This window comes from Scomber scombrus, chromosome 14 (genome assembly GCF_963691925.1).
Source record: "Scomber scombrus chromosome 14, fScoSco1.1, whole genome shotgun sequence".
Taxonomy (NCBI): Eukaryota; Metazoa; Chordata; class Actinopteri; order Scombriformes; family Scombridae; genus Scomber; species Scomber scombrus.
Genome location: NC_084983.1, coordinates 20,219,222 through 20,235,260, shown reverse-complemented (window position 1 = coordinate 20,235,260; position 16,039 = coordinate 20,219,222). Strand labels below are relative to the sequence as shown.

The following is a 16,039-nucleotide window of genomic DNA, read 5'->3' as shown; positions in this document are numbered from 1 at the left end:
CACCAATGTTTGACAGAAAATATGGTGGTTCAAATCCAGCTGAGGACCTTTGTACAGACCTTAATGTTTCGTAGAAGATTTGTCCTTTTGACAATGGTGATCGCCTTATTTTTCCTGTAATGCTATGAAGTTTCATGTACACATTATCGCCTTAAGGATGAATTGTAAAAACTTTATTGATCCCTAACTTTTCATTTACCATCATCATCAGGACAAACATTTTATACAGCAATTTGATTTAAGGCATTATGATTGCAAAACTAATGCCATTCCCAATAGTTTTATCAGTGTGAAGAGGCAGCTTTTACTATTTAATCAGCACATTTGTCTTGTTTCTTTGGACACAAGCTAAAGTTTGAAGGTCAGAGTTGATAATGAACTTGAATTTGTGTGTTGACAGTTCTGCGGGCTTGTAGTGAATATGCCGACCGAACGTGGTGAGTTTGTTTTAATGCCTCCAGTACTTTTTATTTTTAATCTAGGTTCAGATCCCGGTACGTTTCTCTGGCTTAGTTGTGATTTGATGTTTCCAACAAACACAATTTTCAACTTTTTAAAGCCTAATCACACTGTGTCAAAATTAGCTGCTTGCAACCGTCTCCTCATAAGTGTCATGTTTGTACAAGGGAGTGTCACAGTATGTTGTTCACATTATGTATTCTTTTTGTTCTTCTTATAACCACATATGTGTAAGTTTTGTTATGTACTTAACCATCAGTTCTTCATATAGTATGTAGGAAAACAGGAATGTTTCTTCAAATATTGTGCTTATAAAGATCAAACTGAATTACTTCTTACAACTTGCATGACCAAAACCCTTTCTAATGTTCTATACAGCAGGTGTTTAAAAAACTTTTTTTTTTGGGCCTATATCAATCACAGTAATTATTGTCGATACAGTTAACAAAAGCTGATAACGAATCTGAAGCGTCTTGTGGATTTTATTCTCATGACATTGTTATCATAAAAACTTATGGCAAATATTTTTTTCACAGTGAAAAAAGAAAATACGTCGGCGCCAAAGGCGGAAGTCAGCACTAAACCTAAACCTAACCCTAACCCCAAACCATCTAAAAGGTCAGTGGACATGCTGTTTCCAATATAAAAGAGGTGGGCTGGAAGTATAGTAACAAAAAGAGGGACTTTGGCACTAAAAACATTGTAATGTTGAAAGATATTTACTTGATTTGACAAATGTAGACAACTGAAGCTTCATATTAGCTTTAGATAAACATTTAAATACATGTTTGCACAGAAGGAGGACTGGATGGAGGATTTTGTCCCCCATCACTTGAAAGGAACTTGTAATAGTCAGCATGAACAGGAGAAATGATTACAGCAAGAAAAACCCATTACAATTTTAATCTGGGCAACTCACCTGAAACTGTGAACCTGTCCTTGTAAGCAGAATAACACACAATAATAATGTCTGAATGATACAGTCAGTATTTGCCTGAAGGCAAGTTGGCCAGCAGGAAGTAAGGACAGAAAAATTAGATTAAGTACTTCAAACAAGACATTTTCTGCTATTGATTGTGGCAGAATGTGCATTGGCTACTTGTAGCAACATGTATCTGATTGAAAGCTCTGTTCTTCCAGTGAGTTTTCTGCAAAGAATGGAAAAGGAGACTCCAACCCAGCACCAAAAAAGAAATCAAAGAGCAAAAATGTTCAGTCTGAAGATGAGGTAAGGCTATGCTCACATGTCACTGCATTTTCAACAGCCATTGGCAAACAGCCACGAGACATACACATGTATGTTACACAACAATTATGGACCCCAAGACACAAGAAACCTTGGGCCTCCTGCCAAATGTGACTCTTGACCCCTCAATGGATTTTGCTTACACCAAAACCAAGAGCTTCTACCTTATGAAGGACTCAACCAATAACAAAAAACATTCATTTTCTAGCACACACAGTAACAAGGTAAAAAGTAAAGCTCTTACTTTTACAATCTTGTATTAAAATGGTAAATCAGCCATTTGGTTCTACAGGTCAGTGGGCTGAAAACAAATATGCATACATATTTTTTTCAAGGAAATATACCAAAGATTCGCTGGTTTGAGCTTATAATAATATTTAATGCTTTTCGTTGTCATACATGATAATAAGCTGGGTTTTGGACTGTTGGTCAGAAAAAGACTCGCTTGTTAATTGATAATTAAAATAATTGTTAGTTGCAGCTTGGCAATATTTTGTAGCTTTTAAATTGTAACGGTATCAGTGAATGAAATGACTAACGTGTTGTGATGTGTGCTTTCTCTACAAATAGAAAGTCACTGATAGTAAATCAGATGCGTGTAAAGAGATGAGATCCTTGGTGCAGGACGCTCACACCGCCCTGACCGACCTCCGCAGCCGCAACGCTGAGCAGGCCTTCAGCCAGGCACTGGCCTTACTGGATACCAGTACACCCAAGGTAATCATACCAGTGCCAAAACTTACTACTGTCTCGTGACTGTGGCCAGATTGAAATAATTATCTAATGTGTGTAGATTTTTCTTTTTGATTGATTGTCATCATTATGTAGAAATGTGCTCCAAAAATAAACCAGTCAGTACATGAAAGGACTTAAGAGTTTAAATTCAGCTGCAAAAAGTCCCATTGCCGCAGAATATGGTGCTCTTTGTTTATTCATGAGGCAACACTTTATCAACATTTATTTCCGGCTGGAGACATTTTGTTGCTCTTTCTCTACCAATGTTTCCTGTCAATTGCCACTTTCAAGTCACAATAATAAAACATTTTGCTCTTCTCAGGATTTTGGACTTTCCACAGTGGATGTGCTGTTGTTGCTGTACGGCCATGCATCCGCCCTGACAGAAATTGGCCAGCCTGAGGTAACTCACAGATAGTCCTGTGAGACAGGATATTTTTTGCCTTTTATAAAATGAAGATTTTTGTAAATTAAATGAATTGTCTCAGTCTTAACATGTGTGGTTGCTTTGATAAACAGGAACTTTCACAAGCGCAAAGACTTCTGGAAAAGATGAAGTCATTTGAGGAGAGGAAGTTTCAGTGTCTGGTTTACTACGCCATTGGGAAGGTGTATGTCAAAGAGAACAGGTACCTTAGCTTCTAGTCTTGTGGTGTTTTGCATTGTTCATTTAGAACATGTGCTGTTTCAGACTGTACAACCAACCATGTCTCTTCTTCGGACAGGTTTGCGGTTGCTCTGGAGCAGTTTTCAGATTCCCTGCAGATGGTCAAGAATCAAATAACACCGGGTAAACTCACGTGGCCTTTAACAACAGAGATTGTCAAAGAAACGCAGCCAGACTATTTCAAGGTATGTTGTCATGAACCATGTTTTTTATATCTGACCAGCCATTTTAAATACATCTTTAAAGATTGTTTAGATAGCGTGCATAGTTTTGAAAGGCGTCTTAGAATTATGGTTTACTTACTTATTAGTATGCTAGGTAGTTTTTGGCATCTTTTCTCTTCAGTGTTTAAAAATGTAATTAAAAAAACATTGTTGTTCAGAAGAGGATAACTATTATAACAAAAATCTAAAACAATGGAAAGTTTACTGTCATACCACATCTATGGTTTACATTTCACTTATACTATATTTATCCTCAGTTTGACTTGTTTCCTTTTTTTAGGAAATTCTGGAGAGTGCTATTGAGTTGTGTAAATTTCCGCCTATTCCTGATGCCATTTGTCGACATGAGAAATGCAATGGCCATTTGAAAACGGAAATCTACTTCACTGACCCAGATTTTAAGGTAAATGATGGCAGTGAAACACAGCCAGGAATTTTTAAAGTTTAAAATACGGACATAATTCAAAGTAATGTACTTCTTTGTGCAGGGCTTCATTCAAATACACTGCTGTCAGAGCTGCGTCGTTGAATACCACATCAGCTGTTGGAAGTCGCTCAAGACATCGACCTTCTTTGAAAAGAATGAAAAGGTAAATGTTCATTTACATTTGGACACTTTTAACCAAACCGACCAGTGAGGTAAGACATTCAAGAGATAGAGGATACTGAGGGGCTGGGTGATATGGACAAAATCAAATATGATATTTTTGACCTGGATATCGATATTGCAACAATATTAAAATGATTCAATGAGATTTTTGATAATCACCAGTAATGTGGATATAATGACTAAGTGGGTAAATGCAACTAATGAACAGCTAAAACAGTGTGGAAAGTTCAGAAAATTACATCAATTTAATGTAGCCTTTAAAACCAGGAAAAAAAAACTTAAATCATATCACAACATTACGATATCCAAAATCTTATATCACGATATCTATATAATATCTATATTGCCCAGCTCTACTCCAGAGCCATCATAAATCTCTCAAGTAGATGACAATGAGCAATGAGAGTGCTAGACACTTGTTTGTCTTTTAAATATATAAAGAAATGAAGTGCACAAGAAATACCATGAGCAAAATTTAGATTTCATAACTGCATTTCTTTAGTAAAGTATACATTTGTAGAATAGCTGATTTTTTAAAATTTATTTATTTTTGACAGAGACACAGTAGCTGTTGGAATACTTTATTTATGCATTGTATTTGTGTTGCAGGATTTCCTGCAAGAAGCGTGTTTGACTCCAGACTGTGTCGGTAAAATCTGTAATATCAGAATCTACGGTCCAACAGGCCTGGTGAAATGCAAGGTAAGGATGTTCAGTGGAGGCGAATTTTGCTTTATGAGTTGCTGTGCTCATGAAAAACATGAACAGTGTTGACCTGAGTCATTTCTCTTTTCAGTTTGAAGCTGACATCACTAAACCTCAGAATCCAAAGAAGCCAAAAGTGAATCAGAAATGTACAAGGTGAGACTGTAGTCTAATAACAGTTGATGCTGATGATGGTTCATCACAGCAGGACTTTCTGATTGTTACCATGTAACCAGTAACACTAAAAAAGATTAACAGGTTAGCTTTCTAATGTAGTAAATTCTACAGGTGCCAATACTGCAAAAATGTGATTTGATATTCCGATAAGGTGCTGTGAGAAGCTGAATTGTGCTAACCCTAAATGTTGGTTCTTCTGATTCATTCTAAAGGATTGTAAACTACCTGACAAATACTTGCTTTCTAAATAACTGCCATCCTTTTTTTTCTCCGTTCAATTTTCAGTCTGAAGAAGTTAAAATCAAAGGAAGAGCGCAGACTCAAGAGGAAGCAACATAAGCAGTCGTTTCAAAATTTGCAGACTATCAATGACGAGATTCTGCTTCAGGAAGAAGACTCAGACACTCAGAGCCAACAGAAAGGTACTGCTTTCAACTTTCAACTGCAGGTGGTGCCTGTGCCCAGCTGAAGACCTTTCCACTCACTTCCTGTCATCTCTCCACTGTTGGCTATGTAATAAGGGGGAAAACATACTAATAATAATAGTAATTTTTCATTTAAAAACAGTTGTGTAATATACCTAAAATGTTTTGTCACTGTGCCGTCAGCCTGGTTGCTGTACAGGGATCGAGCTCTTCTGCAGATCAACCAGAACTTGGAGCTGCTGAGGGAGGAAAAAGGCCTCCCTGTGTCAACCCTGACCAGCAGTCTGAAGCCCTGGCTGGAGCTGGACTTGTCAAGGGGCAACAAGATAGCTGGAAGGATCCTGAACTGTCAACAGGAGAAATTGGAGACTCTAGGTCAGATTGTTGAACTGCTCCTAGAGAGGAAGAACCGGGTTTGGGCTCGTGTCCTCATCCATTTACTGTCTGACTGTCCGGAAACAAATCCCAAACTGAACAACTGGGCGTGTCAGCTTAATGATGCAGGTCAGTATTGATCATGTTAATGTTAAATATCTGTGTGATGATCTGACCAGCTTTAATGTATTACAGTTTAAATTATTATTTGTACAATAACCAAAAAGATGTGATGTAAAACGCAGTGAGGTGTAAAGATCAGTACAGTTAAGTTGAATATGGTAATGTGGTACTTGAGGCAATCATATGAAAAAGCCGGAGCTGGCAAAAACCGAGGGGCAGCTGACCAATCATAACAGAGCAGGCTCATCTGGAGGGAGGTTTTTAAGAGACAGGAGCTAAAATGGCTTGTTTCAGACAGAGGCTGAACTGAGGGGCTGCATATTGGATGTAATATAAACAAAGTATTGCAGTAGAGCCACAGAATATAAATAAAGGAAATGTTTGTGATAAGTGTTCTTTAATCTTGAAATAAAGCAAATTTGCACACAGAATTTAAATAAAAATTATGGACTTTTACATCAGTGTCCCGGTGTGAATCCTGACCAAATGCTTGCTGATCTCTTAGGTCTGAATGCTGCCAAATCCTTCATTGACCGCAATGCCGAACACCTGGAGCAGCTGGATCTGGCTCTTCTGCTCAACTTTGGCCCGTTGCAGGAGTTGATTATAGAGAAACTCGGTACAAGGCCTGAACTTTTTTCAAGCATTGGCTTGACTGTGACTGAATACCTAAAACAGGCCCCACCACATGATATGAGACTGTTTATCTGGACCCTGGAGGAGCATAGGGATGAGTATGAGTCCTGCCACACCATACTCGATGAGTATTTTGATATGATGGGTACGTATTTTGAACTTGTATAACCTTTCATTTGTTGCTTTTTTTGTCCCGACTTTGTGATTTGATTCCAGTTCTTTTGTATTTTCAGATGGACATTGTTCAGTCCTAAAAAAGTCTGATGAAAATGTAAGTCATTAGAAACTGAAGCATGGTGACTATAAATGACCGATATACAGGATAGTTTGTTGCTGCATTAACTAAACTAAACACTTGTTTTCTTTGCAGAATTCTCCTATGAAGGCTAAGAGTCGAGGACGGAAAAAGAAACCGAAAGAGCCAAAGGTCAGGAGTTGTGTTGCTAGTTGTTGCATAAAAAGCTAATAAAATGCCAAGACTGCTGTCTTCCAGGATTACTCCCAGTGCTGCAGATATTCATACTTGAATATTATTTTGGTTATTACTGACTAACTAACTAATTGGCTCAAAGGAGGCTCCTTCCACAGGTGAATGGATTAGAGGAAGTGTATGAATTGGAATAAATAACCTACAGACTGAAACTACTGAAAAAAACATTCAAGACAAATTACCCCCACTCATTAGAAATCATTTCTTAGACATTAAACATCAAAATTAAAACATGATGCAGTCCAAATACCAATCAGCATATTTTTTTAATTGATAAATCGTGTAAGCTCTAGTAAAAAGAACCTGGTTTTATATCATCCCTCTGAAGTTTGTCCTCTTCTTTTCCTCTCAGGGTGTTATTGTTTTGTCTGGGATGAGAGGTGTAACTCCAAGAGACGAGTGGGACCAAGACTTTTTTGAAGAAGACTCTTTGTAAGTTGCATCATCGACGTGGACACACACAGTTCATCTCCTGGAGGTCTGTAACTGTTCTGTAACGTTGAGCTTTCTTTCTGTCAACAGATCATTCCTTCATCCTGTTGATCAGTTTGGTGTACCCAGTTACCTTCGAGAGCAAGTGGACGATTTTGAAGAGCAGTACAACAGCACCAGGCAACAAAATCACTTTAAAAAGATTTTGGACAACAACCCTGACCAAACAAAAGAGACTTTGTATGAGTAAGTTAGACCTACATATCCATATATACTTGAATAATTCAACTTGGGCTGTTTTCATGTGTGTCATGTGAGGATAGGGAAGTAATATTGATGTTAATTGCTGTGCTCAAGTAAACCCTTTAGAGAATTATGATAGATGAAGATATGAACCTCATGGCACCTTTATTTCTTTGGCAACTTTATTTTTTTATCTAAATAACATATATAATGGGTTACATCTTGCGGTACAGTACTGTATATGTAGGGCATTTTTTCCGATATTTCTCATGCACATACACAATATTTAGACATCCCTACCTACATATAAAACTCATTGAAGCTGTAATATACTTGGCTGCAGCATTCATAATAGACTTTGGCACAAAGGGTTAAAAAAAGAGAAAAATGGCTCCATCAGCTGGAAAATAGTAATAACTAAAATTTGAAGTGAGGGTTTCAATATGAAAGTCTTAAAACAGAATGCATGAATTTATGCTAGCATTTATTTTAGCAACCACAGGATCAAAAAAATGTGGTTTTAATGGGTTTCAGTGTGACTTAAAATGGCAACAACATGCTGAAGTTAGTATTGTTTCTACACAGCTTATTATAGACTTAATTTACGATCTATGGTTGGATTTCTAAAATTTGTTTAAAAAAACACCCACCTTTGCGAAATATCATGACTACAGCATAATCACAGCCAAAATGATCAAAAAGGTCACTAATGACACACAAAGGTTAAGTAATATGCCTGCAGGAGACAGTAATGTACCTGATTGCGGGCTGTCAGGAGACGTCACACACTCAGTGGGATTGTTGTGAATGCTGCAGAAACCCTGTCTTGTGCGTTCTGTGTCATTTTTATGTCTCTCTCTCTTGTTCTGCAGCTACTTTGCTCAGATCTTGGAAGAGCACGGCCCCCTGGTTGCTGAGGACCCCCTGCTGGTGGGTGAAGTTGAAAATTTCCCTCCTGTGGCTCAGCTGAAGATCCAAGAATCTGGCGGCTTTGAGAACTTCCTCCTGGAGTCTCTTCGCTTCATAAAGATAGGGAGGTGTATCGGTCTGGCTAAGCACGCCGTTTCCCTGCAGCATGCTGAACATGGATCCAGCCTGGATGATCTGGATGACTTAGGGGATCCTGACACAAACTCTTCACCTGCTGATCTGGTAACAGCTTATGATCCAGAGATCACAAACTATCTGAACAATTATTCATCTGCAGAGACTGAAGTCTATCCTGTCCTCCCAAATCCATATGCATTAAGCTCTGCTTTTGATCCCTTCTCCTTTTGGACTAACAGCAAAGACCTTGACAGTCAACAGCATGGTCTTTACTTACCTAATGTTTATAAGATGCTATATCCTAATGGATATGACGAAAATGTTAGTCTTTGGGAAACTGATTCATCTTCAGGTGGAATCGCTTCAGTGACGCGTGAGGAACGTTTTTTGATGAAAGATGAAGCAGTGCAGGTTGATACCAACATTTCATCAGATTATTAAATAAATCAGATTGAGCATGTAAATACATAAATGAATGCAGAAATTGTGTGTTAACTGTTTGTTTTGCCTTCTCTTAGACGTGTCCAGAGACCATGAGGAGTGTAGCGGTGAATACAGAGCCTCATGAGCCTTTTGAGAAGTGTCATGTGAGTCTCTTTTAGCTTCATGTATTATCATTTCACTTTTAAAAAGTAACCTCCAACAGCACATGTTGATGATATTGTGGTCTTGTTCATTCCTTTAGGGTGACATCCACAAAAAAGAAAAGAGCAACAAAGAGTTAAAGGAGAAGATTGATGAAATGACAAATGGCAGTAACAAAGTCAATCTTAGGCACAAAGAAGAGATCAACTTAATCGAGGAAGAAACACGAAAGATCAATGTCAACATTCAAGTAGGTTCATAACCAGTTATAATGAGAGATGCACCAGAATGATCAAGTGACTTGACTTTTGTTTTTTTGTTATTACAGCTGCAATTATTAGTCAATTGACAGGAGATTGATCACCAACTATTTTGATAACTGTTTATTCATTTTGAGTATTTTTTCCCCTGTGTGCTGGCAACAGCACACATTATGACAACAATTGTAAGATGCAGCCCTAAATGTCACGTGTATTTTATTTTGTCCGGTCTTTGTATGGTGTTTAGTAATTCATGATTTTGTGTGCTATAGTATATAAATACACTTCATTATTATTATTATTTATTTTGTTAAGATGACCAATAAGGAGCTGTCACTGCTCCAGCAAAAGCTGGAGGAGGAGGTGAGGAAGGACCAGAAGGAGAAGAAAGCCAACCAGGAGGTGCTGAAGTCCCTGAAGCTGGAGATAGAACAGTTGGTGATGGAACAAGGGAGGTATGGGCAAACATTAATTAAACTAATTGAATTATTTCTAATATTGTGGTTGTTCCTGGATCATTCAATTATCTATGTTTGTAGAGATGACTGAAGAAACCTGAAATTGATCTCTAACAATTCTTCTATATGTGTGTTTTTACTGTTTAGTCTCACCCTAAACATCAGAGCAAAGAAAACCAGTTATGAAGGGAAGCAGAGTAATTTCTCAGAGCTGAGGTAAGTTGTGAAAGTGGTGATTGTAAACAAAACATTAACTAAGTGCTCCAGAGTTTTCTTAAACATCTACCTTATTCTTCTTTCAGCAATCAGGTAGCTGCTGAGAAGATGAGTCTGGAGGACGAGATCAAGAGATGTAAAGTATTGTTCAAATCAGCCAATAGGAGATCTCGTACAGCTAAGGTAGGTCCAAGATCTCAACCCTAATCTGTCAGTTTATGTTAGCAAATGTCTTAAAGAGTACGTTTTTATATTTGTCTTTTTCAAGTTCAGCTGAAGATAATTTGAGGCTTGAACAGTCTTCGTTAGACACATCAAGTGGATTCTTTTCAAGTTATTAAAGTGACCTGAACAATGTCAAACTGATGCAGAGCAATGAAATGAGGAAAAATAATGTTGTAAAAATGTGGACTGATGACATCATTGTTCTATATTATTAGACACTAATTCAATCAAAAATATCAATACAATTGTCCACATTGAAATAAAAAGGGAAATTTGTCAATAACAATCTAAATGTTCATTTTGGTCGGTGCTCATTCACATACACTAAATGACTAAAGAAATGTTTGTTCCAGCTTTTCTGTAATCAGGTTGTTAAATAAATGTAAAACATATTTTTTTTTTATTTTAAAACTTAAGTTAATCACATGACCCTGCTTGCTTTGCTCCTCCAGCTGTTGATCATGGAGAGCAGCCGGGATCAGGGTCTGTACGGCCTCTACAGAGAGCTGGCAGACGCCAAAGCTTTATTGACCAAACTGGATGAAATGGTACACAGGTAAGTGAAGTGCTTCTTATCTTCTTATCAGACCACAGATGAACCAGTTGGTGTCAGATTAACATGTGATAATATTCATTTTTCCAGATTTCCATCTCAAGAACTTGAAACTACAAGAAAGAGTTGTAGAGGCAATGTCCAAGATGTTGAAAAGAAAATATCCACTGCTGAGGTACATGAATCATACCACAGTATCATTATTATTAATAATATTTAATTAATGTATTTTTTGTATACTGTATCTTTACAGAAGTCATTCATTTGTGCGCACAAGTTAAAAATAAAATATATATACATATTGTCATATTGGTGACAGACTCGACAGCTGAAAATAACCTAATATTTTAATGTTCAGGACTACAGTATTAATGATCCATGTTGAGTTGAACGCCTTATATATAATGTTCGTCTAAATGAATCAAACTTGTCTGTCCACAGACGCAGTACAAAGAGCACATGGAAAAAGTGAAGAATGGCATTGAGCCGCGTTCAGTCAACAACACCAAACAGCCTGTACCGCCAGTTAAACCGGTAAGACATCTGGTGGTGGTTGTGGGGGGGTTGCATTAACCAGTCAATCCGCTTTAGGTGCACCATGATGGTGTATGGCTGTAATACCTGAGTAATCTGGAGTTTAGTTTCTCTCCTGCGTTTGTACTGTGTTAAACGGGACATATTATGCTTTTCCTTATTCCGCGAGTTCACTGCTCCACTCTGCAAAAATGGTGTTTTCCATTGTTTTGGGGGTAAATGCACCGTGCCAAGACTCCAGTACTTAGTGCAGTGAAGCAGGAAATGTTGGGTGTGTGTCGGTGGAAATTTTACACACCTCTGATATGTAAAGCTGGCCAATCAGAAGAAGGGCCAATAGGTAATAAATACATAGTTTTTAACAGTAAATCATGCATGGCTACTCACTGGAGTTCAAAAATAAAAACTCAGAGATGCAAATGAGTATAATAAGTCCTCTTAAAGTTACTGCTTATTTAAATCCAAGGTTTCCTACTGGTCCTGCTTCACAATTGGGATGCTTTTAGCATGAAGAGGTTTCAAGACTTTAAGAAACGCAAAGTTTCACTACTCAAGGCCACTCAAAGTATGGCTTAGTGTGAAATGTCTGATGTAGACCTTTTTTCTATATTTGAATTCTAACAGTATATTTACAAAAAAACTTGTGAACACTATTTTTGACTGCAAAGAAGGAAGACTGTAAATTTCTGTTGGACTTAAAATAATAAATGTACAATAAATGACAACATTTATATATTTCTACCTAATTAAACTCTTTCCTGTCTTGTTGCAGCTATTGGTGGCAGCCAAAGAGGTTACTCATCAGTCTTCAGCGGCGGCCTCTCACAGATCTTCCCCGCTCAGCCAACAGTCAGCTCCAGCTGCAGCTGCAGCTGAGGTGCCGGCTGCTCCACCTCAGAAGCAGCACAAATATCCGACCAGGACACTGGAGCCTCCACACAGCACTGTGTTTGAGAAGGCCATGGAGCGTCTGTCCACCATTTTCCCCGACTATACAAGGTAACACTTGACCACTGATACCAGCTTATAGACATTCCATCAGCTATTAAATGAAGCAAAGTCTTGGCTTTTTTCTAGGGTATCTTTATTTCCATTTTTCCTGCTTAATTAAAATGGCGACGCAGGAGAATAAGTTGAAATAAATAAAAGGAGGAAACACCACAGCAGTTAGTATTTGGCCTTTTAATATTTCCATTTCCTCATATACAACAGTTGTGTCAATATAACTAATTTACTGTGTGTGTTCAGGTCGGACTTGATGAAGTTTGCTCAAGAGCTGCGTTCATCCAGTGGGGGAAGTCTTAACAGCATGACGTTGCAGGGTGTGGTCGGTGGAGTGACGCAGCTCATCCTGGACCATCAGGTAGGTGTTTGTTTTTTTAAAGATTTAATTGGACACCGACCCAAACCTGACGTGCATAATTGAAATGTTAGAGAGAGAGAGATTCAATCTGAAATAGACTTGATGTTAGAGAGACAACACAAACACTGGCAGCAGCAGGATACATGATGGTCAACCGAGCAGCTGTAGATGTAACTGTTCCTTCTTCACTTCACAGTTCATACTCCGTCTTACATTTTTCTCTGTGATGACTGTTAGGTAATTTTCCATTTTAGATGTCTCATATTAGGATACATAGGGTCAAACATGGGCCTTGAGGTCACAGCAGAAACAGCATTAAATCTCAGCAGAGAGATACTGTCTTCTGTCCTTGAGACGCTGAACAGCTGTCTGTGTTGTTTTGGGGAAAGCGGGACTCACTCTAATAACGACGAGGCAGCGTTGCCGTGTTAACCAAGGTCAGAGGATATGCTAATTCCATGTGCTGTAGATGCAGTGAGTTTGACCATTTATGGTCATAGTAATTATTTTGGGCAAGATATCCAGAGATGCTATCAGTTTTAGGAGAGTGTTGTACTAATCATTGAAGCCCTTTCTCTTTTAAACATAGAAGATTTTCATTTAAGCAGAACGTAAATTTAAAATTTGTGTAGTTTGTCTAAAAGTTAAATACTCAAAATCTTCTGTCTCCTTTTCAGACTTTTGTTTGAGCTGCTCTTTGTAAAATTGTCGAACTGCTGCTTTATAGATGATTTGATCCTTGGCCTGTTTCTGCGGTCGTTGCAGACGCCAGAAGACATTTTCAACAAAGTTTTAGTGTTTTATTTCTCTGTAGCAGCAAAATATGTTACATAAGCCTTGAGAAATTTCCGCAGGTTAAACTACACAAACTACAAACACTTTAAGGGCTGAAAAAATAACTTTAAATTGAAAACTAACTAGCCTTGTAACATATAAACAACCTTACCTTAAACCTTAAACAATACTCTTCATAAAGAATATTTGATGTTGTGAACACATAAATGTCTATTCCTCTGTTATTATATGATCTCTACTTTTTCCGATGTAATTTTGACCTGTCCTTCTCAGGTCTCAGATAGGAGACTTCTAGTGTTTGATATCAACAGCTGAGTCATTTGTCATCTAGAAACAATCTTATTGGTTGTTTTTTTTTCCTCTCAGGAGAAGCTCATTTCTGCCAGATCCAACGCCATGGGGCGTGGGAGTCCAGCTCATAGAGCTACGCCCCCTTTGGTAAATCAGCCCCCGGTCTGGCAGCAACTTGGATCTCACAAAGTCTCACACTTCAACGCAGTAAGTCCTAAACATCTATTAGTATAAACTGCATCAACCCCAGTCTGAAGGTTTGTTGATTTGAAAGGTTTCTGGTTCAGGGTTGTAACCATTTTTTAATGCATGTTTGAATGAACTGTTTTGATAAATAAATAACCATTAGATACTTATTCAAAAATGACATTCTTTTTTCTTTTTTTAAATCAAACGGGCAACAATAGCAAGATACACGAAAAGAAGATGGGATATAAAATAAGCAGAAGATAGACAATATTTTCCTTTTAAGGGACATTTTTTGCACTTAAAGGCACATGTAGCATTCATTTTTAAACAGGCCTGTTGCCAGATCTGCTGCTGTGGTCTCAAAACTGGAAAATCTTTGAAATCTTAACACCTGCAATCCACCAGATAACAGTTGAATATATATGTATAATATATACAGTATATACTCAGTATGTGTTGTGGTGATCTCTGCAGCTGAACGTGGAGGATCCCTGCATTATTTGTCACGATGACATGAGTCCAGATGACATGTGTGTGCTGGAGTGCAGACACAGCTTCCACAAAGAGGTGAGGATGAAAACTGGAGGACGATTTTGTTCTGTGTTGTTGTTCCTCTGTTGTTGTTAAATTTTGAATAATGTGAAATTGGCTTAATAGACCATTTCAAAACAGCATCATTAATTTTAAAACTGGAGTGAAGAACTTCTGTCTCCACCTTCTGGCAGTAATAGTAAACCACAGGGAGCAGAGGAGAGGAGTGTGATCATAAATGACAGCAAAACACAGTAGAGACTCTCACACCGAGCTGAAATGAAACAAGTGCACATATATTTGGTAAATAATATAAATAAAGATACTCTGCACTGTGTTTTGCTGTCATTTATGGTTTGTCATCTTCTTGCTTCTCTCCTCTTTCTCAGCGTGTGTGAAGCTGAGAGAGACATCAGTGGAGAATTGACAACGACAAAACTTATGTTACTCAAAGTGCAATAAAAGCTTTGTGAATAAAAAGCCAAGAAGAGTAATTTATCAATGTAATCTGCACAAAAGATGGACAGACTCCAAAATGTAACACTTAATGAACGAATTGATCATGAATGTTTATTCAAATAACTCCTTACATACTGTTCAGGGTCATATTTGACCCATTTTTTACATCTGAGAGCAGTACAAACACTTTTTTTTGCCTTAAATTTGACCTAGAATATACAAAAATAGGACCACTTTTATACTTCAAAAACATTTTTGTAGAGACTGTTTGGCCCATATTTCTTTAAAACATAAAAATAAAAATCAATATTCAAACATCTTGTTGGATTCTTCACATTTAATATAATTCATTGAAATAATTTTGTTCTCCTGTTTTATGTAACAGGACAAAAAACTGAATAATAAACTCTACTCTGAAAGCTTCATTAAGGATTAATCACCCATTTGTCTGAGTTTGAATAGAGACTAATTATGAAGGTAGAATATGAACAGTATGAGTTAAAGAGTTCCACTTTTCTATCAAGACAAGTTGCAATGAACGTATGAAGTCTTAGATTGGATGTGTGGACTGTGGCAGCAGTTGTTGAGCTGCTGCAGTTTTAATGTTCAGCTTTTGTCGTGTTTGTTTTCAGTGTATAAAGTCGTGGCTGAAGGAGCAGAGCACCTGTCCCACCTGCAGAGATCACACCTTGCTGCCTGATGAATTTCCCGTGCTGCCCGGCAGGAGACGCCAAGCACCATAATGCCTTAATCATGTTCTCCTTAATCCTTACTACTTTGTTTTTGTTTTTATTTCATCAATTATATCATTAAATATAATGACAATAAAGACACTTTGACTTTTGACTTTGAAATTTAAAAAAAAATTGTTGACTAAAAATGTCTGAGTTTGTTGCACGGTCATCTGTCACATCTTAAATTAAAGATTAGAAATTGCTGAAAGCCAACACTGCTTAATGTCTTTACTGCCATGAAGCACACCAATT

At 37.6% G+C, this 16,039-nt stretch overlaps 1 protein-coding gene across 1 annotated transcript in view; it reads left to right on the top strand.

The window, feature by feature from the left end:
* The window catches only part of ttc3 (tetratricopeptide repeat domain 3), a 26,924-nt gene extending 11,025 nt beyond the window's left edge, over positions 1–15,899 (top strand). Inside the window, exons 15-46 of the mRNA XM_062433757.1 lie at positions 401–437; positions 996–1,077; positions 1,600–1,687; positions 2,276–2,422; positions 2,763–2,843; positions 2,960–3,069; positions 3,166–3,292; positions 3,612–3,734; positions 3,820–3,921; positions 4,551–4,643; positions 4,738–4,802; positions 5,109–5,245; positions 5,432–5,752; positions 6,252–6,527; positions 6,616–6,653; positions 6,753–6,809; positions 7,225–7,304; positions 7,395–7,550; positions 8,420–9,005; positions 9,113–9,181; positions 9,280–9,429; positions 9,755–9,894; positions 10,045–10,113; positions 10,200–10,296; positions 10,791–10,894; positions 10,982–11,066; positions 11,333–11,425; positions 12,198–12,424; positions 12,674–12,788; positions 13,950–14,081; positions 14,538–14,630; positions 15,686–15,899. Coding sequence (XP_062289741.1) covers positions 401–437; positions 996–1,077; positions 1,600–1,687; positions 2,276–2,422; positions 2,763–2,843; positions 2,960–3,069; positions 3,166–3,292; positions 3,612–3,734; positions 3,820–3,921; positions 4,551–4,643; positions 4,738–4,802; positions 5,109–5,245; positions 5,432–5,752; positions 6,252–6,527; positions 6,616–6,653; positions 6,753–6,809; positions 7,225–7,304; positions 7,395–7,550; positions 8,420–9,005; positions 9,113–9,181; positions 9,280–9,429; positions 9,755–9,894; positions 10,045–10,113; positions 10,200–10,296; positions 10,791–10,894; positions 10,982–11,066; positions 11,333–11,425; positions 12,198–12,424; positions 12,674–12,788; positions 13,950–14,081; positions 14,538–14,630; positions 15,686–15,796 — 4,191 coding nt within the window. The 3' untranslated portion in view covers positions 15,797–15,899. The remainder of the gene's footprint in view (positions 1–400; positions 438–995; positions 1,078–1,599; positions 1,688–2,275; positions 2,423–2,762; positions 2,844–2,959; positions 3,070–3,165; positions 3,293–3,611; positions 3,735–3,819; positions 3,922–4,550; positions 4,644–4,737; positions 4,803–5,108; positions 5,246–5,431; positions 5,753–6,251; positions 6,528–6,615; positions 6,654–6,752; positions 6,810–7,224; positions 7,305–7,394; positions 7,551–8,419; positions 9,006–9,112; positions 9,182–9,279; positions 9,430–9,754; positions 9,895–10,044; positions 10,114–10,199; positions 10,297–10,790; positions 10,895–10,981; positions 11,067–11,332; positions 11,426–12,197; positions 12,425–12,673; positions 12,789–13,949; positions 14,082–14,537; positions 14,631–15,685) is intronic.
* Positions 15,900–16,039: the final 140 nt, after the last annotated feature.